Source organism: Pristiophorus japonicus, chromosome 6 (assembly GCF_044704955.1).
Source record: "Pristiophorus japonicus isolate sPriJap1 chromosome 6, sPriJap1.hap1, whole genome shotgun sequence".
Taxonomy (NCBI): Eukaryota; Metazoa; Chordata; class Chondrichthyes; family Pristiophoridae; genus Pristiophorus; species Pristiophorus japonicus.
Genome location: NC_091982.1, coordinates 210,389,571 through 210,414,991, shown reverse-complemented (window position 1 = coordinate 210,414,991; position 25,421 = coordinate 210,389,571). Strand labels below are relative to the sequence as shown.

The following is a 25,421-nucleotide window of genomic DNA, read 5'->3' as shown; positions in this document are numbered from 1 at the left end:
ACCCAAGTATACTCTCATGGTTTATGGTTTCACTTGAACTGCTAAATTAGATTACTGCCTTGTAATCACTTCCAGGCAGTGTGCATGGTAATCATGATAAACTTTCATTCCAGACCAATATCTTCAAGAAATCATGTAAACACTGATATTGCTGAATATTTCACATAGTCAACAGTTTTCTGCTGTTTGCAGGGGTAAAATTATATTGATTTTTTTGCTGTTCTGTGACATTGAAAATTTACACAAGGAATAGCAAATATGCGGCCATTAAATATGTAACTACAGTGCTGGGAATTTTGCGGAAATATGTTGAATATTCCCTGTACAATAAAACAATGCCCAATTTCTGATAGTTTGACAGTCATTGTCATAATTTAAACCTAGCCAACAGTACTGTCCGGTGACGTAGATACTACAGTGGTTGAAGTACTCATGAATTATCTACTTCTCCTTTATGGTTTTAAAACATTGTTTCTTTACAAGATCTTGCTAATGCTTCAAAGGAGAATGCATTGATGGGTAGAGCAGTAATTAAGATTGCCTGAACTGAATTAATATTCTATAATTTATATAACATTTCTAAACTATTATTGTTCAGAATGTAGTTTTGATATATTTGGGTAAAAATAGAACTCCAAAGAAACAAACATTAAAGGCCTGGCTCTGCAAGCTTCCATAGCACTTTCTCAGGCAAATATTGTGTATAGTATACCACAGATCAATTTAGTGTTTGAATATCAAAGGAGTACTTTTATAATTTTAGAATCCTGAAATGTTAAATCATTTGAAATGCTGCTAAGATGTAAATGAAAAGAAATCAAAGCCGTGAGAACAATTCACTTAACGCACAGCACAGAGTCATGAAACAATATGAAACAAGACAGAGAAAATCTACTTTCAGGCAGCAGCAAACTTACCTCATCGGGTGTTGTTGTCTAAATGGCAGAAAGAAAAGCAAAATTGAAAGAAGTAGTTTAATGAAAGAAAGTTGCCGCAACTGTAAACAAGTAAATCAGATATATGTGAAAGTTCTTTGAAACACTGTAAATCAGGGAAATGGTTTACACATTGGATAACCTCGTGCAACATATAAAGCAGTTAGATAAGGGATAGCATAGACCCATACAATACTGTATTTACCACTATGTTTCAGTAGTTCTTACTTGTACTTCTTAAAAATTTATATTAGAAGCATTTACTATAAATGTCAACTATCTCATCAGTGTCATGGGTGGGATAATAACATTGTTACTAATAAAAAATAGCCAAGCCATCTGCCAATACTATAGTTTTTTGGTTCCAGTCACTGGTATAGATCGCATTGGGATCACCAAGATCTGCAATATTTTCTCCATTGCAGATATTTGAAATCCAATTGCACTAATATGGAACAAGGACATGCTGGTGGGTGCTTAGTGCCCTTCTGATACGATTAGATCAAGTCTATATTTACACTACCACAATCTTAAATGAGGGTAAATCGTCATGTTAGTGGGCACTGAAGTGGGTGGGGATTTATGCCAGAGTAGGATTCATGTTGAATTTTAGCCCTAAACTGAGAAGGGTATTTCCTATTTCATTTCCCACACCAGACATTCTGTGATCTCCTCGCACTAATTAGTGACAAATTAGGGTAGCTTTGTGCCTGTATATATGGATATTATTCTTGTAATTATAATGGAAAACAGCAGGGCTTGTGTTTCAGCAATCTTGAAGATACCAAACAGTAATGTTATAGGATATTGACAATATCACCTTCAAGGCGCATGGGAACACAATCACCTCCAAGTTCCCCTTCAAGTAACACACCATCCTGACTTGGAAATATATCGCTGTTTCTTCATCGTCGCTGAGTTAAAATCCTGGAACTCTCTCCCAAATAACACTGTAGGAATACCTCCACCACACAGACTGCAGCAGTTCAAGAAGGCAGCTCACCACCACCATCTCGAGAGCAATTATGATGGGCAATAAATGCTGGCCTGACTAGCAACTCCCACATCCCGCAAATGAATAAATAATTTACTTTTAAAACACGATTAAGAATTAAGAATTTCAGGCTTCAAATACTTACAGAATTGCAACCAAACACAAACCAATAAAAGAATTGAAAAGATGCGTAAGTCACTAAAAGTAACTGTTGGTCTGAGTATGTTAGAAGGTATTAACATAAACAAAGACCTCAAACTAATTCAAAAATGATGGAAGACACTCAAGTGTTTTATAAGTTATATGAACTCCAAGATTGCACATTAGCCATGTAATCTTCAATCCAAATCAGTTATTGTTATGTATTATACGCACAGTTTCTTTTGTACTTGAAAATGTACTTATTGTGAGTAACAACTGGTGACAAGTTATCATATAATTACTCACAATGAAACTGTATATGACATCAGTAAGAACCTTATATTATATATATATATATATTTTTAAACTATGGGGCCAAATATTTGTGGGGCCATGGGAACTGCAAATCATCTGTACAGTGTGCACATGCTCACTGGGATTTTCTGGAGTTAGCCCTCTATTTATTTACTGTGAGAACTCGTCCATACTGGGCCGACTGCTTGGAGCTCATCCAAGGGGCTGGGCAGAACGTAGCATGCACCAAGGGTAACAGGGAAAATTTAATAGATACAGCAACTGCGAGTTCAAGTCATGGACAAGCCAGAACGAATTAAAGGCATAAAACTTCTAGGATAATTGCACCAAGAAGATCTATGTTTATTCTAACCTTACTAGATTTACACCTGTTTGGAACCAGCACAATTGTAGGAAATTTGGTGCATGGTTCTTTAGTCTGGGGGAGGTGCCATTATATTGAGCCGAGACACATTCGGGGGGCAAGGATCGATGGCCGGGCGTAAAAGAGCGAGGAATTTCCTCGATCTTCAAGATCAGTTATTTGCTTTATGCCCCAATTACATGTAATTGGATGAATATACACAATGCATTCTATGCCATTAGGAGCTCCATCTTACATGGGGGCCAAAATTGCCCTCCGCCCAAAACGGGGCGCACCTACCTATTTCAAAGGGTTCCGTCTGCCCCAATGCATCAGGCGGACATTCGGGAGAAATTCAGCTCTTGGTGGTTTCTTTTGGAGCGGGGCGAAAGTGGTCTCATCATCGGGGCGGTAGTAAGGTTGGGTCGGAGTAACCGCCAATAGTGGTGCGGAAGTGGGGGCGGGTAGGAGTGGCTGACATTCCAAGTCATCAGTGCTGTGCTGATGACGTCATCGCACTGACGTGTCACAACGTTCCCCCCCCTTCAGTTAAAGGGGAGGGCCGCTGTGAACTCTGCAGCCAAATTAGTGGCAAACATTGGGCCACCAGGGAGGATTGCGGCCGGGCCAGTGGCCTAGCACCCAAGAGGGGGTGCCAGGCTGCCTGTTAGCCCCTTGGGGAAGAGTGACCATAATATGGTGGAATTCTACATTAGGATGGAGAATGAAACAGTTAATTCAGAGACCATGGTCCAGAACTTAAAGAAGGGTAACTTTGAAGGTATGAGGCGTGAATTGGCTAAGATAGATTGGCGAATGATACTTAAGGGGTTGACTGTGGATGGGCAATGGCAGACATTTAGAGACCGCATGGATGAATTACAACAATTGTACATTCCTGTCTGGCGTAAAAATAAAAAAGGGAAGGTGGCTCAACCGTGGCTATCTAGGGAAATCAGGGATAGTATTAAAGCCAAGGAAGTGGCATACAAATTGGCCAGAAATAGCAGCGAACCTGGGGACTGGGAGAAATTTAGAACTCAGCAGAGGAGGACAAAGGGTTTGATTAGGGCAGGGAAAATGGGGTACGAGAAGAAGCTTGCAGGGAACATTAAGGCGGATTGCAAAAGTTTCTATAGGTATGTAAAGAGAAAAAGGTTAGTAAAGATAAACGTAGATCCCCTGCAGTCAGAATCAGGGGAAGTCATAACGGGGAACAAAGAAATGGCAGACCAATTGAACAAGTACTTTGGTTCAGTATTCACTAAGGAGGACACAAACAACCTTCCGGATATAAAAGGGGTCAGAGGGTCTAGTAAGGAGGAGGAACTGAGGGAAATCTTTATTAGTCGGGAAATTGTGTTGGGGAAATTGATGGGATTGAAGGCTGATAAATCCCCAGGGCCTGATGGACTGCATCCCAGAGTACTTAAGGAGGTGGCCTTGGAAATAGCGGATGCATTGACAGTCATTTTCCAACATTCCATTGACTCTGGATCAGTTCCTATCGAGTGGAGGGTAGCCAATATAACCCCACTTTTTAAAAAAGGAGGGAGAGAGAAAGCAGGGAATTATAGACCGGTCAGCCTGACCTCAGTAGTGGGTAAAATGATGGAATCAATTATTAAGGATGTCATAGCAGCGCATTTGGAAAATGGTGACATGATAGGTCCAAGTCAGCATGGATTTGTGAAAGGGAGATCATGCTTGACAAATCTTCTGGAATTTTTTGAGGATGTTTCCAGTAAAGTGGACAAAGGAGAACCAGTTGATGTGGTATATTTGGACTTTCAGAAGGCTTTCGACAAGGTCCCACACAGGAGATTAATGTGCAAAGTTAAAGCACATGGGATTGGGGGTAGTGTGCTGACGTGGATTGAGAACTGGTTGTCAGATAGGAAGCAAAGAGTAGGAGTAAATGGGTACTTTTCAGAATGGCAGGCAGTGACTAGTGGGGTACCGCAAGGTTCTGTGCTGGGGCCCCAGCTGTTTACATTGTACATTAATGATTTAGACGAGGGGATTAAATGTAGTATCTCCAAATTTGCAGATGACACTAAGTTGGGTGGCAGTGTGAGCTGCGAGGAGGATGCTATGAGGCTGCAGAGTGACTTGGATAGGTTAGGTGAGTGGGCAAATGCGTGGCAGATGAAGTATAATGTGGATAAATGTGAGGTTATCCACTTTGGTGGTAAAAACAGAGAGACAGACTATTATCTGAATGGTGACAGATTAGGAAAAGGGAAGGTGCAACGAGACCTGGATGTCATGGTACATCAGTCATTGAAGGTTGGCATGCAGGTACAGCAGGCGGTTAAGAAAGCAAATGGCATGTTGGCCTTCATAGCGAGGGGATTTGAGTACAGGGGCAGGGAGGTGTTGCTACAGTTGTACAGAGCCTTGGTGAGGCCACACCTGGAGTATTGTGTACAGTTTTGGTCTCCTAACTTGAGGAAGGACATTCTTGCTATTGAGGGAGTGCAGCGAAGATTCACCAGACTGATTCCCGGGATGGTGGGACTGACCTATCAAGAAAGACTGGATCAACTGGGCTTGTATTCACTGGAGTTCAGAAGAGTGAGAGGGCACCTCATAGAAACGTTTAAAATTCTGACGGGTTTGGACAGGTTGGATGCAGGAAGAATGTTCCCAATGTTGGGAAGTCCAGAACCAGGGGTCACAGTCTAAGGATAAGGGATAAGCCATTTAGGACCGAGATGAGGAGAAACTTCTTCAACCAAAGAGAGTGGTGAACCTGTGGAATTCTCTACCACAGAAAGTAGTTGAGGCCAATTCACTAAATATATTCAAAAGGGAGTTAGATGAAGACCTTACTACTCGGGGGATCAAGGGGTATGGCGAGAAAGCAGGAAGGGGGTACTGAAGTTTCATGTTCAACCATGAACTCATTGAATGGCGGTGCAGGCTAGAAGGGCTGAATGGCCTGCTCCTGCACCTATTTTCTATGTTTCTATGTTTATTATTTTTTTTGTTATCTTTTGCTGGTTTCTAAAAATGTCACAATCTTCTGGCCTACCACTGATTGTCGCAACATTGTATTCCTTTGTTTTCAATTTGATACCATCCTTAACTTCTTTAGTTAGCCACAGATGGTTCATCCTTCTCTGACGCTTCCCGTCACACTCTGGTTATCATTACCCCTATCACCTTGTCCTTTTGCTTTGACTTTTAAAATTTCACTCACCCGATCCCTCCCCCCCAACTATTTAATTTAAAGCCCTATCTATAGCCCTAGTTATTCGATTTACCAGGACACTGGTCCCAGCATGGTTCAAGTGAAGCCCATCGCAACGGAATAGCTCCCTCTTTCCCCAGTACTGGTGCCAGTGCCCCATGAATCGAAACCCATTTTTCCCAGAACAATCTTTGAGCCACGCAATCATCTCTCTGATCTTATTGACCCAATGCTAATTTGCTCATGGCTCAGGTAATAATCCAGAGATTATTACCTTTGTGATTCTGCTTTTTAATTTAGCCCCTAGCTATTCATACTCCCTCAGCAGAACCTCTTTCTTAGTCCTACTTATGTCATTGGTATCTACGTGGACCATGACAACTGGATCTTTCCCCTCCCACTCCAAGTTCCTCTCCAGCCCTGAGGAGATGTCCTTAACCCTGGCACCGGGCAGGCAACACAGCCTTCGGGACTCACGCTTTCAGCTGCAGAGAACAGTATCCATCCCCTTAACTATACTGTCCCCTACCACTACCACATTTATTTTTACTCCCCCAACTTGAATGGCACCTTGTACCACGGCACTGTGGTCAGTTTACTCATCCTCCCTGCAGTCCCTGCTCTCGGCCATACAAGGAGCAAGAACCTCGTACCCGTTGGACAAGTGCGTGGGCTGAGGCTCCTTCAATGCTACCTTCTGGATCCCCATACCTGCCTCACTCGTAGCCACACCCGCCTGTCCCTCACCATGGACCAAATTTGAAGTATTTAACCTAAGGGGTATTACTGTCTCCTCGATCAAAGTGTGCAGGTAACTCTCCCACTACCTGATGCATTGCAATGTCCAAAGCTCATTAACTCTGAGCCGAAGTTTCTCGAGCTGCAGACACTTACTGCAAATGTCTACAGCTCGAGGAACTTCGGCTCAGAGTTGATGAGCTGGAGTCTGACCTTCGGACACTGCACACTCTGGTCGGGAGCTTCGGGTCGGGTTTTGAGGTGGTGCTTAGAAGCACAGCCGGGAAGAGCCACGCCGGGTGTGCAACGCCTCTCATTGCGACACCGGCGCGAGTTTTGACTCACACCTGACCCGTATGTCCCGAAGCGCACCCCGTGATGACCGGCAGATGAAACAGAGCAGTCCAGCCATGCGGTGGTGGTGAGGTAGATAAAGTGCAGAAAGGATAAGTTCCAGTGTTTATTCTTTTATAGCGATTTGTGTTGTGGTGGTGTGGGCAATGTTTTTGTGATTTTTTTGTTTTGGTTCCCCTCCCCTCCACGCCAGGCCTCTCTCAGACCGCTCCTGGCCCCACACCTTAGCGAAAGTTGTACAACGCCTTCCTTTGCGCTGCGCCCTGCGCAGGGCCCAGATGGGGAAAATTTCTCCCCAGAGCGCAGACGTTCCACCTCCCACCTCCGTTTTCGCCCCCAAAAACGGCAAAACTGAAAATCCAGCCCAAAGAGCTGAATTTCATGCTAGAGGCCAATCAATTGCTGCGGTGAAAACAGTTGAAACACGGTAGGTGTGCCCCGTTTCTGGCGGGGGTGAATTTCAGCCCCCACAGCTCTCAATTTAAACCAATGCCTTAGTTTAGAGAACAGAGAAAAAAAGAGAGAAATACTCACCAACCAATCACTCACCTGCTTTCCTGTAATGTCACACTTTTGATTTTTTTCCCTTTCACAGGTTCGTTTTCTCTGCTCTATTTATCATTGCTGTACTCTCGGTGCTCTTTTTATGGCCCACTGCTACCGGGTTGGGTTCTTTAAATCAAACAATGTCTCCCAGTGCTTTTGGGTGCTGTTAGAGGCGGTAGCGGGATGGGAGGGGGGGGCGGTGTGCATCAGCGCGACGCGGCACGTGTCACAACGTCCCTCCCCTTCACTTAAAGGGGAGGGGCGCTGCGAGGCCGAGTGTGGCCTCCGTGGCGCCCACTGGGCTACCAGGGAGGGGTTCTGCTGGACCAGCGGCCTGGCACCCGAGGGGGTGTCGGATTGCCTGAGGGTGGCCCAGCCGAACCTGTTTCCGCCGCCCCCGGCTCGGGGGAATTTGTGGACAGGTCACACCCGTCGCCTGCCCCCGTACAGAAAGGCCTCACCGCCCCATTAACTAATGGGCTTTAAAAAAGTGATGTGCTTATTTGTACTGCAAAAATGACCACCATGCTCCACCCTTTGTCTATGATTGGTCCCCTTGGAGGATAAGCCACACCCTGAAGTTTCACAGGAATGTGTAACTGGAACCGCCCAGCCTAAGGTCTCACTTTGACTTCCTGAAGTGACAGAGGACAGAGCTCCCCAGAAGACAGCAAGGGCCAGCCAAAGTGCCTCACCCCAGTCCAAGTGCATGATTCCCCCAGCCAAAATGCCTTACCCCAGCGCAAGTGCACCCTCCCACCCGCCGCCCCCTCCCCCCCCGCCATAGATGGGGCAGGCATTGTGTACGGATTGTTAACAGGTTTATTGGGTATGAAGTGAATAGTGACAGTGTCGTGACTTCTGGATATCATCGTGATCCGTCTTCCCTGAGCTACCTCTCTCCCCTCCGAACACCAACCCCTCACCCGTGTCTTTCCCTCCAACCCGTGTCTCCCCCCCCCCCCACCCATTCTCCCTCTCAGCCCTCCATCGCTTCTCTGCTTGCCGCTGCCGCTCTTGCCCCCCCCCCCCCCGCCACTCTTGGTCCCCCCCCCCCGCCACTCTTGGCCCCAGGGCCAGCCGTTCTTGGCCCCACGGCCAGCGCTCTCGGCCGTCGCCTCTCGCCCCCACCCCTCCCCACCACTCTCAGACCACCCCTCGCCCCTCGCCCCACCACACTCGGCCCCACGGCCGCCGCTCTTGACCCCCCGCCCCCCTCCCCTGCCGCCTCTCTCGGCCGCACATGAGCCCTCTTCTCGCCCACCCCAGAGGGGTCAGAGCGGTAGTGTCGGGGGAGGGGGAGAGTCGGGGGGAAGAAAGTCCTCGAGGCCTAGAGAGTCCTCGGGGTCTCAGTGGCGGAAGAGAGTCGGAGCCTCAGCGGAATCTCGGGCCTAAAGTCCTGCTTCTTAGCACCACGTGGAGGGAATGATTTGGGTCAGGGGAAGGGGGCGGAGCTTGACAGGAGGCAGGGCTTGATGCAAGTCTGTCAAAAAAAAGTGCAGTATGGGCATGAGGGGCGGGGCTTGACAGATGCATGTCTGCCAAAAAAAAGTGCAGTACAAATAGTTACACTGTAAAATTAAAGTGCCAATTTTGGCCCCCAAATGTTTACACGTACTCTAGCACACAAAGTACAGCAGGTTGGAGAATCATAGGTAGAAGGAATTAGGTGCAAAATATGCATAAAGACTGCTTTCAAAATTTTCCATCCCCCTGCACCCGATCTGAACCTGCAAAACCTATAGAGTTGAGCATAAAATCACCCTTATGTTTCATAAGAGTTGATGAGTAACTAACAGTGTTCTACGCATATGATAACAGTCTGGAATATCTTATGAGACAATAATACTTTGAAGGGTCAAATCACAAGAGAAATGTTCAAGCAACTTCTTAACCTCGATATGTGATACATCCTGAGCACACATCATAAAGAATTTTGTGATTTCTAATTCTTTCTAATTATTGTTTTCATATTTCATATTTTTGTTCGCAAATGGTGTCATGTGAGATACCAATAGATCCCATATTCCTATGATTATATTACGTGATTTGACAAGCTATGATGTTGGGATTTATTTTACTCAATGCTTCCATATATTAAAAGCTGTACCCTTGCAGATTATGTTAAACTATAAGAGAACTATTCAGCCAGTTCATGATCATCTTTCAAACGTTAAGAATTTGTGCTTCCACCATCCCATCGCTCCCATTGTATCCCCTACTCCTTCACGTTCCCACTTTCACTTCTCTTCCTCTTACCTCCTGATTCCCATCACTAACCCTCCCACTTCCCATTTGGTCTACCTGTTCAAAACCTGTATTCTCCCCTCACCCTTCCTCCACTGTCACTCACTTCACCCTTCACCCTCCATCTATTCTACACCCACCCCCCCCCGCCCCACTCCCTACAAGGGCAGGTGGAGAGAGGCTGGAAGTCACCTCATCCTCAACTAGTTTCCTTCCTCCGATCCCTTCCTGTCTGTTTCCCTCAAAGAGGGTTTGTTTGTTTTCAAAATTCAACTCTTTTCATAAAATTAAATTAGAATAAGGAAAAAAACTGTCTGCCTTTCTCTGCCTTTGTGACTTTCTCTGTCGAGCTGTCTCTCTCAACCCCCTCTTTCTCTGTCTTAACCCCCTCTTGAGAACATAAGAAATAGGAACAGGAGTAGGCCATATGGCCTCTCGAGCCTGCTCCTCCATTTAATACGACCATGGCTGATCCGATCATGGACTCAGATCCATTTTCCTGCCTGTTCCCCATAACCCCTTATTCCCTTATCGGTTAAAAAATTGTCAATCTCTGTCTTAAATTTATTCAATGTCCCAGCTTCCACAGCTCTCTGAGGCAGCAAATTCCACAGATTTACAACCCTCTGAGAGAAGAAATTCCTCCTCATCTCAGTTTTAAGTGGGCGGCCCTTTATTCTAAGATTATGCCCCCCCTAGTTCTAGTCTCCCCTATCAGTGGAAACATCCTCTCTGCATCCACCTTGTCAAGCCACCTCATAATCTTATACATTTCGATAAGATCAACTCTCATTCTTCTGAATTCCAATGAATAGAAGCCCAACCTATTCAACCTTTCCTCATAAGTCAACCCCCTCATCTCCAGAATCAACCTTGTGAACCTTCTCTGAACTGCCTCCAAAGCAAGTACAGTCAATTCTCAATTTATCCGGGTCCCTCGAGGATTGGGCTATTCCGGGTAAACGATTTTTACGTTAGGGTGAGTCGACATGTTAAAGTTAAAACTTTAATGAATAAATATAATCGTTAGGGCGAGTTTACATATATGGCCTTCCTGATCACTTGCTGTACCTGCATACTAACCTTTTGTGTTTCATGCACAAGTACCCCCAGGTCCCGCTGTACTGCAGCACTTTGCAATCTTTCTCCATTTAAGTAATAACTTGCTCTTCGAGTTTTTCTGCCAAAGTGCATGACCTCACACTTTCCAACATTATACTTCATCTGCCAAATTTTTGCCCACTCACTTAGCCTGTCTATGTCCTTTTGCAGATTTTTTGTGTCCTTCTCACACATTGCTTTTCCTCCCATCTTTGTATCGTCAGCAAACTTGGCTACGTTACACTCGGTCCTTTCTTCCAAGTCGTTAATATAGATTGTAAATAGTTGGGGTCCCAGCACTGATCCCTGTCGCACCGCACTAGTTACTGATTGCCAACCCAAGAATGAACCATTTATCCCGACTCTGTTTTCTGTTAGTTAGCCAATCCTCTATCCATGCTAATATATTACCCCCAACCCCGTGAACTTTTATCTTGTGCAGTAACCTTTTATGTGGCACCTTGTCAAATGCCTCTGGAAGTTCAAATACACCACATCTACTGGTTTCCCTTTATCCACCCTCTTCGTTACATCCTCAAAGAATTCCAGCAAATTTGTCAAACATGACTTCCCCTTCATAAATCCATGCCCACTCTGCCTGACTGAATTATGCTTTTCCAAATGTCCTGCTACTGGTTCTTTAATAATGGACTCCAACATCTTCCCAACCACAGATGTTAGGCTAACTGGTCTATAGTTTCCTGCTTTTTGTCTGCCTCCTTTTTTAAATAGGGGCGTTACATTTGCAGTTTTCCAATCTGCTGGATCCTCCTCAGAATCCAGAGAATTTTGGTAAATTACAAACAATGCATCCACAATCCCTGCCGCTACTTTTTTTTAAGACCCAAACCTTCAGGTCCAGGGAATTCATCCGTCTTTAGTCCCATGATCTTACTGAGTGCCAGCTCCTTAGTGATTGTGATTGTGTTAAGTTCCTCCCCCCCCTACAGCCCCTTGACTTTGCCTGGCACATGTACGGCGTGAATGTTACTTGCCACTTATCAGCCCAAGCCTGAATGTTGCCCAAGTCTTGCTGCATGCAGGCATGGACTGCTTCATTATTTGAGGAGTTGCGAATGGCACTGAACACAGTGCAATTATCAGCGAACATCCCCACTTCTGACCTTATTATGGAGGGAAGCTCAATGATGAAGCAGCTGAAGATGGTTGGGCCTAGGACACTGCCCTGAGGCTGAGATGATTGGCCTCCAACAACCACAACCATCTTACTTTGTGCTAGGTATGACTCCAGCCAGAGGAGAGCTTTCCCCCTGATTCCCATTGACTTCAATTTTACTAGGGCTTATTAATGCCACACTCGGTCAAATGCTTTCTTGATGTCAAGGGCAATCACTCTCACCTACACCTCTGGAATTCAGCTCTTTTGTCCTTGTTTGGGTGAAAACTGTAATGAGGTCTGGAGCCGATGGTCCTGGTGGAACCCAAACTGAGCATCAGTGAGCATGTTATTGGTAACTAAGCATCGCTTGATAGCACTGTCGATGACACTTCCATTACTTTGCTGATGATGGGGCGGTAATTGGCCAGATTAGATTTGTCTTGCTTTAAAGCTAAAAAGCTGTAGTGAGCATTGGTAATTATGACCTCTCTTGCAGTCCCTGAACCCCCTTTCTCTCTCTCAACCTCTTCTTTCTCACTCTCTGAACCTCCTCTCTCCCTCAACCCTCTGTTTCTCAGTCCACTTCTCGCTTTCTCTTACTCTCAACCCTGTCTCTCTCTCGCTCCTTCTCTCCCCTTATACCCTGCCTTCCTATCTGTTTCCCTCAAACATGTATTGTTTACTTTCAAAATTCAACTTCTTTAAAAAAAATCAAATTAGGATGAGGAATGAAACTATTTGGTTGACCTTTATTCGATTTGTGTTTTTCTTTTTCTCTCTCTCTATATACCTGTGTGTATGCGTTGTAAAATACATTTAAAAATCTTACATCTGCATGTACCTTTTGTGCCAAAGTTCCAATTGTAATTTCCTTTATCCATATTAATAATGAGTTTTGCCTATGTAAACGTGTCAAGCTATAATTACCCAATCGCTGGCTTAATGCCCAGTCTGTGAACATCTTCAGTTCATCTCAGTAAAAGCATCTAATCAACATCTTGTTTTATTTCTGGACAAGTTTTGATTTCAAGTTTAAGGTACATATTCTCTACTTGTACTTTTCCAGGGATAAATCATCAACTTTTTTAAAGTATTAGATGCCGAAATGTGATGGGCCCACTACACCAGCACAGTGCAATTCCTGTCTGCCCAAAGCAAAGGCTGTAAAACCTGTTCCAAATCTCAGGGATAGGTTCACTTTCATGGTTAGGGCTGGCCACTTGTACCTATAATGGAGCTTCACTGGTGACTGCCACGATCCAGCAGTAGATGTTGGAGTGGTCCATTGCTGCCTCTACAGAGGGACACAGATGCCCAATCACGAGTGAAGATAAAAAAAGTTATTTTTGCTCTGCTGCTCCTAAAGGAGGAAAAATTCTCCACTTAGGAAGGAGATGAGGAGAAATTTCTTCACTCAGAAGGTTGTGAATTTTTGGAATTCTCTACCGCAGAGGGCTGCTGATGCTCAGTTGATAAGTATATTCATGACCAAGATCAATAGTTTTCAGGGCACTAAGGGAATCAAGGGATATGGAAATAGGACGGGAAAGTGAAGTTAATGTAGAAGCTCAGCCATGATCTTATTGAATGGTGAAGAAGGCTTGAAGAGCCCAATGGCCTACTCCTGCTCCTATTTCTTATGTTCCTATGTTCAATAAAGGTAATTTATCCCCTCCAGCAATGATCACCTTAGTCTGGGCAAGTCCAGGGTCCTTTTCAAGGAGGTCAATGGCCCCATCGGTTAAAATTGCCAGTTGTAATTTCTGGGTTATTATGTCTGTTAACATGGCCTCATTGCACTACACTCACTCGCTGAGAGCTGATGTGAGACCTTATGACGTTGTACTAAGCAGAATTCCTGGAGTAGTCTGGGAACTCCCCCAGATATTCCTGCTTGACATGTGTGGGTGGGCTCACTCCCACCCACTGTAATTTACTGGGTACTTTGCATAGGTGGAATCCTGATGGAACTGGGTTCCACTTTAATTTCCATCCCTTGTCAGGCGATCCATCCACTCGCCACCCTTGGGCCTGGTTTGAATTTCAGGGCCTAAAGTTTTAATACATTTTACTAATTAAAATGGATAAATTAATGACTATATAATGTCAAAATTGTAAATAACCATTTAGTTTGAATTTTGCTGAATTAGTGACTTCTGTGCAGTCTCTGCTTAATGTTCTTGTTTTCTTTTTTTGCCTAGTTCAGCATCTTTTGACATTTTAGAGGAATCGTTTTCTCTGAAAGTTGCACTTGCACACCAGACAAAAAAGCTTCCAGGAGGGAGGTATTATCCATATTACTTGGAAAGCAAATATTGCTTCATTATCAGATGGTGGCAAATATTTTTTGCTATTTGCCAAATATTTTGGCTAATATCTTCTGCTGGAAAACGTTATACTGATGCATAAGAAGAATTGTCAAAGAGCAATTTTCTTTGCAACATTAAGCAGAGTGTCATTATAAGCAATTGATGCAGAAAACACACTAATGTATTATTACTGCGATACAAATCCATGTCAATAGTGCATGTCAACTTTTATTGGTAAGGTTGTATGTACCCATAAATGCTTTAATGTATTACAGACATAATAACCCAGAAATTACAACTGGCAATTTTAACCGATGAATGCTTAATACATTTGTGTGACATTGCTTTGTTGTTTTTAGTAGATATGTTAAATTATTTTAAAATGAGTTACATCTGCATTAAAATACTGGACAGAAGATTGTCGAACAAATGCATTCATCTGCTAATATTGGCAACTGTAATTTCGAGGTTAATATTTTTGAGTATTGAAGTTGAATTTTAACTATTTTGACCTATTGTCATTGCATTTGCAGTGACATTTTCAAATAACCAATAAACCGCACACATGGGTAAAAAAGAAACCTGTAATTGGAACCTGTACTTTAAAAAAAAGTATGCCCCAATGAGTGTAGTGTAATGAGGCCATGATTAACAGGCCAGACTGTAAGTAGAACAGATGTAATACAGGGTACCATAATCAGCAAACAACATTGGGGTTAAGTTTGAACTACAATGCGGGCAGAGAACTGGCAGAATTGGATCAGGTATGCGCTAGACCTCAATGGAGAGAAAACTCGGGTGGGTTGTATAACGGGCGGCTGATCCGTTAGCACCAGTTTTCTGCCCGGCTGAAGTTGAAAGCTATTCCCATTATCTGAGGAACAGCTGTATTTAAATTCTGACCTTTACTGGAGTCACCTTTTTGTTGCAAACCATAGATTTCAACAACAATATTTTGGGTTGATATGGCTTTAACTGGGAATTGGGAATTGTGACTTAAATACTATGTAGTAATCAAAGATTAAAGAAGAAAAACTACCTGTTTGGGACTTAATGCTTTTTTTCTATATATCATTGCCTTTTTAAGTGGTTTTTATTTAGTCCAATTTATATTTTACCATTATCTGCACTATGAGTCTCCCTTTTAATACAATGGTATTTTAGGGCAAACTGAACATTAGTATTTATATAATGCACTGAATAACTGTTATACAAATTAATTTACATCTAAACTTTGCAAATACCTTGACAAAACGACACAGGCGAACAGCATCATCCCACCGTGAGGCACTAACATATTCATGTAGAATAGCAGGATAGGGTGATATATTTGTATATATCAATGAGCCATCAGCTCTTCTGACTGTCACCTGGTTTCCCACATAGTTCACAATCTGAGGGCTTTTACCAAATTCACTGTAAAACAAAACAAAGCCTCCATAGATTCAAATGCCTAAAGAGGTCATTTGATATTCACTGTTCTTTGCTTTAATGCACGTCCATTAAAATAACAGTCAGAAAAACGTCATACAAACATGTTAAAAGTTAATCCGCTAATATTATCAGCAGTAATTTTTAGCCCAACTTTTCCAATTGTAAATAATATTACTTAAAAAAAATTTATCCCGGTGAGCTTGTGATTTAGGATTGGCATGGATAAACATAACATTTACAAATTCTGTTTACAATTTGTAGAAAAAAGGCATACGATGATTATTTGAACTTTACCTTGCATCTTTTTCATAAATTGTTTTGGATAGCAGCTCCTTGTCTATATAGATTGTGTTGGGATAATACCAAACAACAAAATACATATTCTGCATTCCACATAATATATTGATCTTGTCATTCCAAGCTATAGAATGCATCATAGTACCTGAATTAAAACAAACATATCCTTCGTTAAAAATGGTATTCTTTTTTCAATACTTGTTTCAATTTTAATTTGTTTATCTTGAAGATTCAAGCAACCATGTTCGTACTACGCAGGAAATATCATACATAAGGTTGCCAACTCTGATTTTTCCAAGCTTCAATATTTTTACAACTAATAAACAAGAGTATTATTACTTGTGCCCCAATGATTTTTCTGCTGGGTTGCTGGCGACAGTGTCCAGAAGATAAAACTTTAATTCCCAGAGACTCCAGGACAATCCTGGAGAGCTAGCAACCCCAACGATTTGTGCAGTGTTAAAAAAAATATGCAAACTCTCAATCATTTCATGCAAATAGAATGAAATGCAATGTAATGCAATATATAATATTCATTCTGTGCCAACAAAAATAAAAAAGGCATGATCATAACTGTCTTTCTTTCAGGTTCTATCAGAGAATAACTTCAACCAATTTTGTCATCAATTTTATTTTTACTTTTAAAAAGGTTTTTGTTAAGTTAGTGTTAATTGATTAAGCCACTTTTTACATAAGTTTTTATTGAATATTTTCAGCTTAACATGCTCAGTAGTAACAATATTGGTTAGCACGTGTAAAGTTATAGTATCGTCTATAGAACATGTGGCCCATTCTTGGATAAAAGAAAACTTATGGTTATTGTACCACTACGAAAGCATTGGCATTTAGAAACAATCTACATGGAAATGGAAATTCAATTCCACCAGCTTCCGACATAAAATGGGAGTTGCGATGCCAATGCCTACGTGAAGACGTCGGCCTGAAGCCTGTTCGAAATTGGGCCTCCACTACAGGAAACCACTGAGCCGACACACAGGTACGTTCTGAAGGGTGGGGAGGTGAAGCGGAAGGGGTCCAGCCCAGGCTGGCAGCAGACTGCTGTTAGGAGGAGCACTTTCACTTCCCTGTAAGTTTTAACTTCCATAGTATTGATTTTTGGAAGTTATTACAGATAGTTTACAATAAAAAGTTATTTTCATCCTAAAGCACGGTGGAGTCAATTTTACCTTCCCTTCCGCCCTCCCCCCCCCTCCAAGCAGAAACCAGGCAGGGGGAGGGGTGGGCAGTTAAAATGGTGGGGGACATTCATTTTTTTCCCGTCTTTGAAGTTGCAGGTAGAAAGGATGTCCGCCGCAAGCCGGTGGAGTTCTCTTTAAATAAGCAGATTGGGTTTCGATCATGTCATCGGGATCAGGTTTGCTAGTTTAACTTGAGGTTTGAGCCACCAGGCCAAATAGCAGGAAACAGGAGCCAGGGCCAAAAGAGGCCCAGCATCGTTTTTTTTTTACATTTTTTTTCGGACTCCACGTGGGCCAGAAGGAGCAGGAATGCTGCTTCGGATCCCACAAGGAAACCTTGGGCCTCTCTTACCCCGAGCTTTCCTCCCCCTATCCCAAGTCCCCATCCAGCAAAGGACGACTAAAAAAATCATAGAGAGAAGATAGCTTATGGGTGTAAACTAGCAAGAAATATAAAAACAGACAGCAAGAGCTTCTACAGGTATATAAAAAAGAAGCGAGTAGCTAAAGTAAACGTTGGTCCCTTAGAGGATGAGACCGGGGAATTAATAATGGAAACAGAGAAATGGCGCAGACTTTGAACAAATATTTTGTATCGGTCTTCACGGTAGACCAATAATTGATAATTGATAAGGAGCTATGGGGGAGGGGGGGGGACTTAAAACAATCACTATCACTAGAGAAAAAGTACTAAGCAAACTAATGGGACTAAAGGTGGACAAGTCCCCTGGACCTGATGGCCTGCATCCTAGGGTCTTAAAAGAGGTGGCTGCAGAGATAGTGGATGCATTGGTTATAATCTACAAAATTCCCTGAATTCTGAAGAGGTCCCAGTGGACTGGAAAACCGCAAATGTAACACCCCTATTTAAGAAAGGAGACAGAAAGCAGGAAACTATAGACCAGTTAGCCTAACATCTGTCATTGGGAAAATGCTGGAGTCCATCATTAAGAAAGTAGTAGCAGGTCATTTAGAAAATCTTAATGCAATCAAGCAGAGTCAGCATGGTTTTATGGAAGGGAAATCATGTTTGACAAATTTGCTCGAGTTCTTTGAGGATGTAACAAGCAGGGTGGATAAAGGGGAACCAGTAGATGTTGTGTATTTGGATTTCCAGAAAGCATTCGATAAGGTGCCAAATAAAAGGTTACTACACAAGATAAGAGCTCACGGGGTTAGGGGTAATATATTAGCGTGGATAGAGAGGATTGGCTAACTAACAGAAAACAGAGAGTCAGGATAAATGGGTCATTTTCAGGTTGGCAAACTGTAACTAGTGGGGTGCCACAGGATCAATGCTGGGGCCTCAACTATTTACAATTTATATTAATGACTTGGATGAAGGGACCAAGTGTAATGTAGCCAAATTTGTTGATGATACAAAGATAGGTGGGAAAGTAAGTTCTGAGGAGGATGCATTTCCTTGTACATGAAACACAAAAGGTTAGCATGCGGGTACAGCAATTAATTAGGAAGGCAAATGGAATGTTGGTCTTTATTGCAAGGGGGATAGAGTATAAAAGGAGGGAAGTCCTGCTACAACTGTACAGGGCGTTGGTAAGACCACAGCTGGAGTACTGCGTACAGTTTTGGTCTCCTTATTTAATAAACGATATACTTGCACTGGAGGCAGTACAGAGAAGGTTCTCGAGGTTGATTCTTGAGATGAAGAGGTTGTCATATGAAGAAAAGTTGAGTCTATACTCATTGGAGTTTAGAAGACTTCAGGGTGATCTTATTGAAACATATAAGATTCTGAAGGGGCTTGACAGGGTAGATGTGGAGAGGATGTTTCCCCTCGTGGGGGAATCTAGATCTAGGGGACATAGTTTCTGAATAAAGGGTTGCCCATTTAAAACGGAAATGAGGAGGAACTTCTTCTCTCAGAGGGCCGTGAATCTTTGGAATTCTCTACCTCAGAGAGCTGTGGAGGCTGGGTCATTGAATGTATTTAAGATGGAGAAAGACAGATTTTTGAAAGCTAAAGGAGTAAAGGGTTATGGGGAACAGCCGGGCAAGTGGAGTTGAGGCCAGGATCAGATCAGCCATGATCTTATTGAATGGCGGAGCAGGCTCGAGGGGCCAAATGGCCTACTCCTGCTCCTATTTCTTATGTTCTTAAGTGGTATTCCCTTCTCGGAGCGCTTACAAAGTGCCAGGAGCCATCCCCCTGGGTCTCTGGCAGTAGCCTTCTGCTGCTCGATTTTACCGGCTGGTCAGTCATTTCCCGCAGTCTTCCCGGTCATTTTGGTTGGTTGCTCGCTTTGCCGCATTCCTGTCCAGGAGCTAATATCAAACCCAGTATCTTATTTGTTTTACAGTAAATATTACAGTGCACCAGCCATTTTAAATTTGCTGTTACTATTCTCTCTGGGCTGTGTTCATAAGAACAATCCCTTTGATACAAGTTATTTGAAACAATAATTTATTACTTCAGCAAAAGTTTCATATAATGGGCCAATCAAATCACAGAAAATAGGTCTTCAGTAACAGACAGATGTATTCAATTTGCTTAAATTACAGCACTTTGATCAAAAATAAGCACTGGTGCCCAACCTGTGACCTGAAAGCAGCCCCTTTGGGAATTTCATGGGAATCACATTTACGGATAGGCTTGTAAACTAACACCTGTGGAAATTCTACCCAATGATGCTGAATTAGAGAAACAACTGCTGTAACACACCAATCTTCATTAAACACAATAGCTAACCATTTCACTACTTACCAATTTTAATGATTTTTCGTTCTTTCCCAGATCTGCGCACTGAGGTGATGTACAGATCTCGATTTTTGTCAATGATGGCAATTTTTCTTTCATTGAGTGAACCAAATTGATCCAGTGCAACCTCCATCACTTCTATCTGTAACAATCAGCACAGGTAACCAACTGTTAATCACTTACCAGATATAATATTAAGCTCACAATTCTACAAATACATTGGCATTTGTGAGTACGATGCTTCGTTCTGTTAATTTGAAGTACTGTATAATGATTAGATAAAACACATTGCCACAGTGTGTCCCAGATTTCATAATGAGTGCAGTAGATGACCACTCATACATGTGCACAGTCTGCAGCATGCAAAATTACTAAAATTGTTTGGCCTTGTATTCACTTTGCACAATATTATCTCCCAATGTGTCTGCATTGTCAGATGTGGTGTCATTCAGATGGCCCTGTCTGCAGGTTCAGGTCGATATTAAAAATCTCATTTCACTTTTTCAAAGAACAGCAGATGTGTCCTAGTAAATGTTCCTCCCTCAAACACTTCCACCAAAAAAAAATTAGCTGCTCATTCATCTCACTGCTATTTGCTGGATCTTACTGAATGCAAAATGGCTGCCAGGTTTGTCTACATAACAACAGACACTGTACTGCTGAATAGTTATTTGTGAAGAGCTTTGGAACAATGTTTTTGAGAGACTTGATAAGATACTAAATAAACGTAAACCATTCTTTCTCAATTTCAATCTAACCTAATTGGTCATTTCTACAAACTGGAGTACCTTCTATTCTGTTGGTTAACGCCAATTACTCTTAACTGTATCTTTTACTGCATTATTCCCAGCCGGGACCTCTTAAAAGTCTGAGATTCTATTTTAAAAATTGTAGCTATCGCTTCCCTCATTTGCCTGGATGTTTCTTCTTTGACTCTGCAGCTTGTATCTCCTTAGAGGTTTCACTATCTTAGGAGCAAATCTAACTGTATGGGATTAAATCATACATTTTAAACCACATTTGACATTCAACATGCATTTATTATACTACAATTTACACTTTAATTATAACTGTCTGACTGATATATACAAAATTGCTAAATTGATTAATGCGCCCTTGGCTAAAATACAACTTTATACAGATTTTCTAAAGTATGGATAAACTGACACAATCTTATCCAAAATTTACCGCTTACACAGAATAAGAGAAAACTACATACAGGTTAATAAATGTCTGGTGGTGAGTCTGAAGGCAATAATTCAAACAAGCATTTCTGGTAATGCAAGAGTGAACATCAGTGAAACCATGACATTTAATTACAACCCCTCTGTCTTTCCCCTGCACTCCTGTGAGCCATTTTAACAGAATTGCCTTAAATTGAACTTTTCAGCCTAAAAATGTATTGTCGCCGTCCCTGTTTTACATGTGTAAAATGGCCCTAAGTGTCCAATATAGTGGACATCAAGCGTGCTGACCGAACATGCATTCCATGCTGGAAGTGTGCCAGCCGCCATATTGGTAAAGGCTTCAGTATAGGCGTCCAGGGCACATGCCTGAAACATGCACAAGGCTCCTTGCATAAATTAATAGGGGACTGATTGCCTGTTTGAGATCAACTTCCTGAATTTTAATATTATTTTGCAATATAACTGCTGGAGTGTGCTTTACTCCTACTTTTAACAGCCAATAGTGCAACTCCAAGGTGTTTCTGCGGCCATAAGAAATGATGCCAATATACCTCAAAATAAATGCCCCAGTGAGGCCTGCGCAACAGACTAGCACAAGCCTTCTGAAACCCCATGAAAATCCACAGCAAGTACAAATCCAGTGTAAGGAAGTATTGTTTAGGATTACTAACCTTAAATAATAAAAAAAGTAAAATAAAATATAACATCCTAAATAAAGAAGAGAATGGAAAAGAGATGATGGGAAGAGCAGAAGTTTCCAAACCTATTTTTATTTAATCACTAGAGCGCAGCAGATAAGTTATCTTGTCTGTAAGAGATCGAGTTACTCGCTCCACAAATTAAATAACTTATCCTACTGTAGAACTCCTAGTTTGATGTTACCAATCTGTAAACAATTTGTCTTTGCCAAGCTTCATACTTGTTAGCCTCAAAGGTCTGAAAAACTGGCCATCAGATTTGATCTGCAGCCAGAGGCAAGTCTTTCCAATGTTGGTTCCACCTCCAAAATGGACAGTTAAAAATCAAGCGAATACAAAGAATTATGATTAACTTTTAATATTTTCTCTATCTACTTTTTGTCCCTTTGTTGATGACAAGCAGAAGCTGGAGGAGACACTGAGTTCACAGTGTGAGGCAGCTGAACTACCAATAGTAGGGATAAACCCATTAACCCAGAATGGTTTAGTGTTGTGTCATTTCAACCTTCAATATGTGAATTCAGCTCACACTGATGGGGTTGTATTCTCATGCCAATTTTCCTGCTAATGTTACTACTAATCACTGTTTAAATACAATATATACTTAAAAAAAAAGAAAATGAGTAAAATAAAATAAGGCCAATTTTTTTTCGAGCTCTTTATGTTTAACAAAGAAAGTACGGACGGCAGGATCCTCCTCCTCTTAAGACTTTTTAAAATCAGTTTTACCAATGAATCAGAGAGCTATGATTTAATACAGATACAGATTATCTACAATCTTAAATTTGCCGCTGGTCATTATATGGGGAAAAAAGTCATTTTCTTTCTTGTCAATTTACTCTTCATCCTATCCTGAAGATATCGACTCCTGATTGCGGTATGGTCCCATGGGCCGTCTGGTACTTTGCTTAAGTGATTATTATTTGGCTGCGAGCCTTGGCAGCGAGTACTGGGGACTATTCGATTATGGGAGCTCACCTGACATCTACCCAGATGCATTTTGCAGTATGGAGTCACTAAATATCGTAAGAAGAAACCCTGACTGATTTTGCCTCCCGAACTCAGGGGTGCTGAGGCCAATTGTACTAATGGATATCATGCTATACAAGAAACATAGAAACATAGAAAATAGGTGCAGGAGTAGGCCATTCGGTCTTTTGAGCCTGCACCAGCATTCAATAAGATCATGGCTGACCATTCAACCTCAGAACCCCTTTCCTGCTTTCTCTCCATACCCCTTGATCCCTTTAGTGTAAGGGCCATATCTAACTCCCTTTTAAATATATCTAACGAATTGGCCTCAACAACTTTCTGCGGTAGAGAATTCTACAGGTTAACAACTTTCTGAGTGAAGCAGTTTCTCCTCATCTCTACAATCTCTAGGTTACTAGACTGGCACGATAACCACTACACCACAGGGCAAGCGGAATTAAAGTATATTTATATATTTTTTTATTTTTGCTCAGAATTTAGGCTTTCATGTTTATTTTAGCAGGTTTAGAGTTAGTAGTAAGGTAATAAATCTATTCCTGATGCTTGTGTATCTTTCTTACTGTAATATTATTTCTAGCATCAAGTGCATGAACTGAATGCAAAGAAAACTAGTCAGTCCAGGGGAACAGCCATTTCCGTGGACCTGTCAGCAGTCTGAGGGGTAATACCTTCACCAAGATCATTTATCATTGTTGTGAACAGTGGAAGACCCACGACTGATTCCATCTGTCCAATTAAAGCTACTACTATTGATAACAATCATTTGTTTTCTAATATTTGTAGGGGTTAAAAGACTTATCTCCTTCAAGGTGGACTCCCTGATATAAGGAATCGATACCCCCACCGTTTGCATAATGACCACGGAATCAATCAGACGAAACCTTCGGTTCAACTAGTTTATTCGAGCACATGCAAGGGAAGAGTTCAAACATGAACCTTCTCAGAACAATGATTCTTACCCATAATTTATCCAACAAACCGAAGTGTGCGTCTCTCCCACAAAAGCACCAGTTGGTTTACTGCTTATCAGCGAAGTTACATAGGGCTCAAGTTTCGGACCCCCACTAGAACGGCGCACATCGGAGAGGCCCGACTAATTTGTAGAACTGAAAAAGCGCCAAATACTTACCTCGCGATTCTCCGATATCTGTAGGGCCGTTTCCAGCTCGGCACAGCACAGCAGGAACTGCTGGGGGCGGAGCTACAGCCCTGCGCCAAAAACAGTGCCAGCAGCTGCGCGCATGCGCATTAGCTCCTGGCCCTCCCAGCGCGTCCTGTCTCCGGGCGACGAACCTTCCTTGGCCGAAGGGATGTCGCCTCTATCCCGGGCCGAGTGGTCTGACAGTACTTACCTCTTCCACGGCAGCCTGCCCGGCATCTCCTGGGGGCAGGGCCCGCCCGAACTCCTCGTCGGCGGCGGGGCCCGCCCACCCGGCATCTCGCTGGGGGCGGGCCCTGCCCGAAGTAGCGTCCTCGGCGGCGGCTGGGCCCACCCAACCGGCATCTCTTGGGGGCGGGCCCGTCCCAGCAGGCTGTTGGAGGGCTCCCGGTGCTGCAGTAGGTGAGGAGAAACTTTTAATTTTTTATTTATTGATTGATTTATTTTTTATTGAATGATTTATTGGTTGATTTATTGATTTATTTATAATTTATTATTGATGATGGCTCTTTATTTGTAAAAATGAAGTGTTTAATGCTTGTAAACTTCCCTTCCCCCCCCCCCCCCCCCCCCATCTCATGTTCCCTGCGCCTAATTTGTAAAGTGTAGGCAAGATTTTTCTGAGCATACAAAAATCTATACTTACTCCATTCAAAGTTAGTTTGGAGTAAGTTTTCGCTGCCTAAACTTGCAAAACAGGCGTAAATAGCTGGACATGCCCCCTTTTGAAAAACAAACTGTTCTAAAATGAAATTATTCTAACTCACAAGAACTGGAGCTAACTAAATGCCGAGAATTGCAATTTCTAAGATGCTCCATTCTAAACTAGTTGCTCAAAAAAAATAGGAGCAACTCGAGCCGAAACTTGAGTCCATTGATTTGTCATCTCTTATCAGACTGGCTCTGAGTGGTGTTTCCCAACTGTCCATCTCCCATCATATGTTAATTATGTTTATTCAGTAATGTGAACTTTGCCTTAGTCCCTATGATGTCTGAAGTAACTCTGTTCCCAAACACATGGCTTTCTTATCTCTTCCCCAGAAACTTCTAGTCAAAATGTTATGTATTGTAACTGCTGACTTCTACTGTCTTTGTTATGTGTTACTAAGGTTAAGGATGGTTCATTAACCATCAGGCTTAATTGTGTTATAAGTGTGCTTTACATACAGAAGCAAGTGTTACATACAATAGGCAATTATAATCCATACCGTAAGGTAGAGGAACTTCACCGATTCCTCAGACCCTCCAAATACTGATAAGCCCTCTTAATCTGGACCATTTTATGTGTCAGATCAATTCACTACCTTCAGTCTCTCCATTCTTGACCACCTATCTGTCTGCTCTTTGCCTGCTACAACTCTATAACCCTTACGATATTTAACAATTTATCTGAATT

General features: G+C 42.4%; 1 protein-coding gene across 4 annotated transcripts in view; it reads right to left on the bottom strand.

The window, feature by feature from the left end:
• ift80 (intraflagellar transport 80 homolog (Chlamydomonas)) overlaps positions 1–25,421 on the bottom strand; it is a 352,701-nt gene that overhangs the window by 51,395 nt on the left and 275,885 nt on the right. For 3 of the 4 annotated variants that reach the window (XM_070882337.1, XM_070882340.1, XM_070882339.1), the window contains 4 exons: positions 19,995–20,130; positions 16,068–16,215; positions 15,584–15,755; positions 918–935 (listed from right to left, as the gene is read on the bottom strand). In XM_070882337.1, the coding sequence (XP_070738438.1) occupies positions 918–935; positions 15,584–15,755; positions 16,068–16,215; positions 19,995–20,130 (474 nt within the window). The remainder of the gene's footprint in view (positions 1–917; positions 936–15,583; positions 15,756–16,067; positions 16,216–19,994; positions 20,131–25,421) is intronic. The other variant, XM_070882338.1, reaches the window with a different exon arrangement.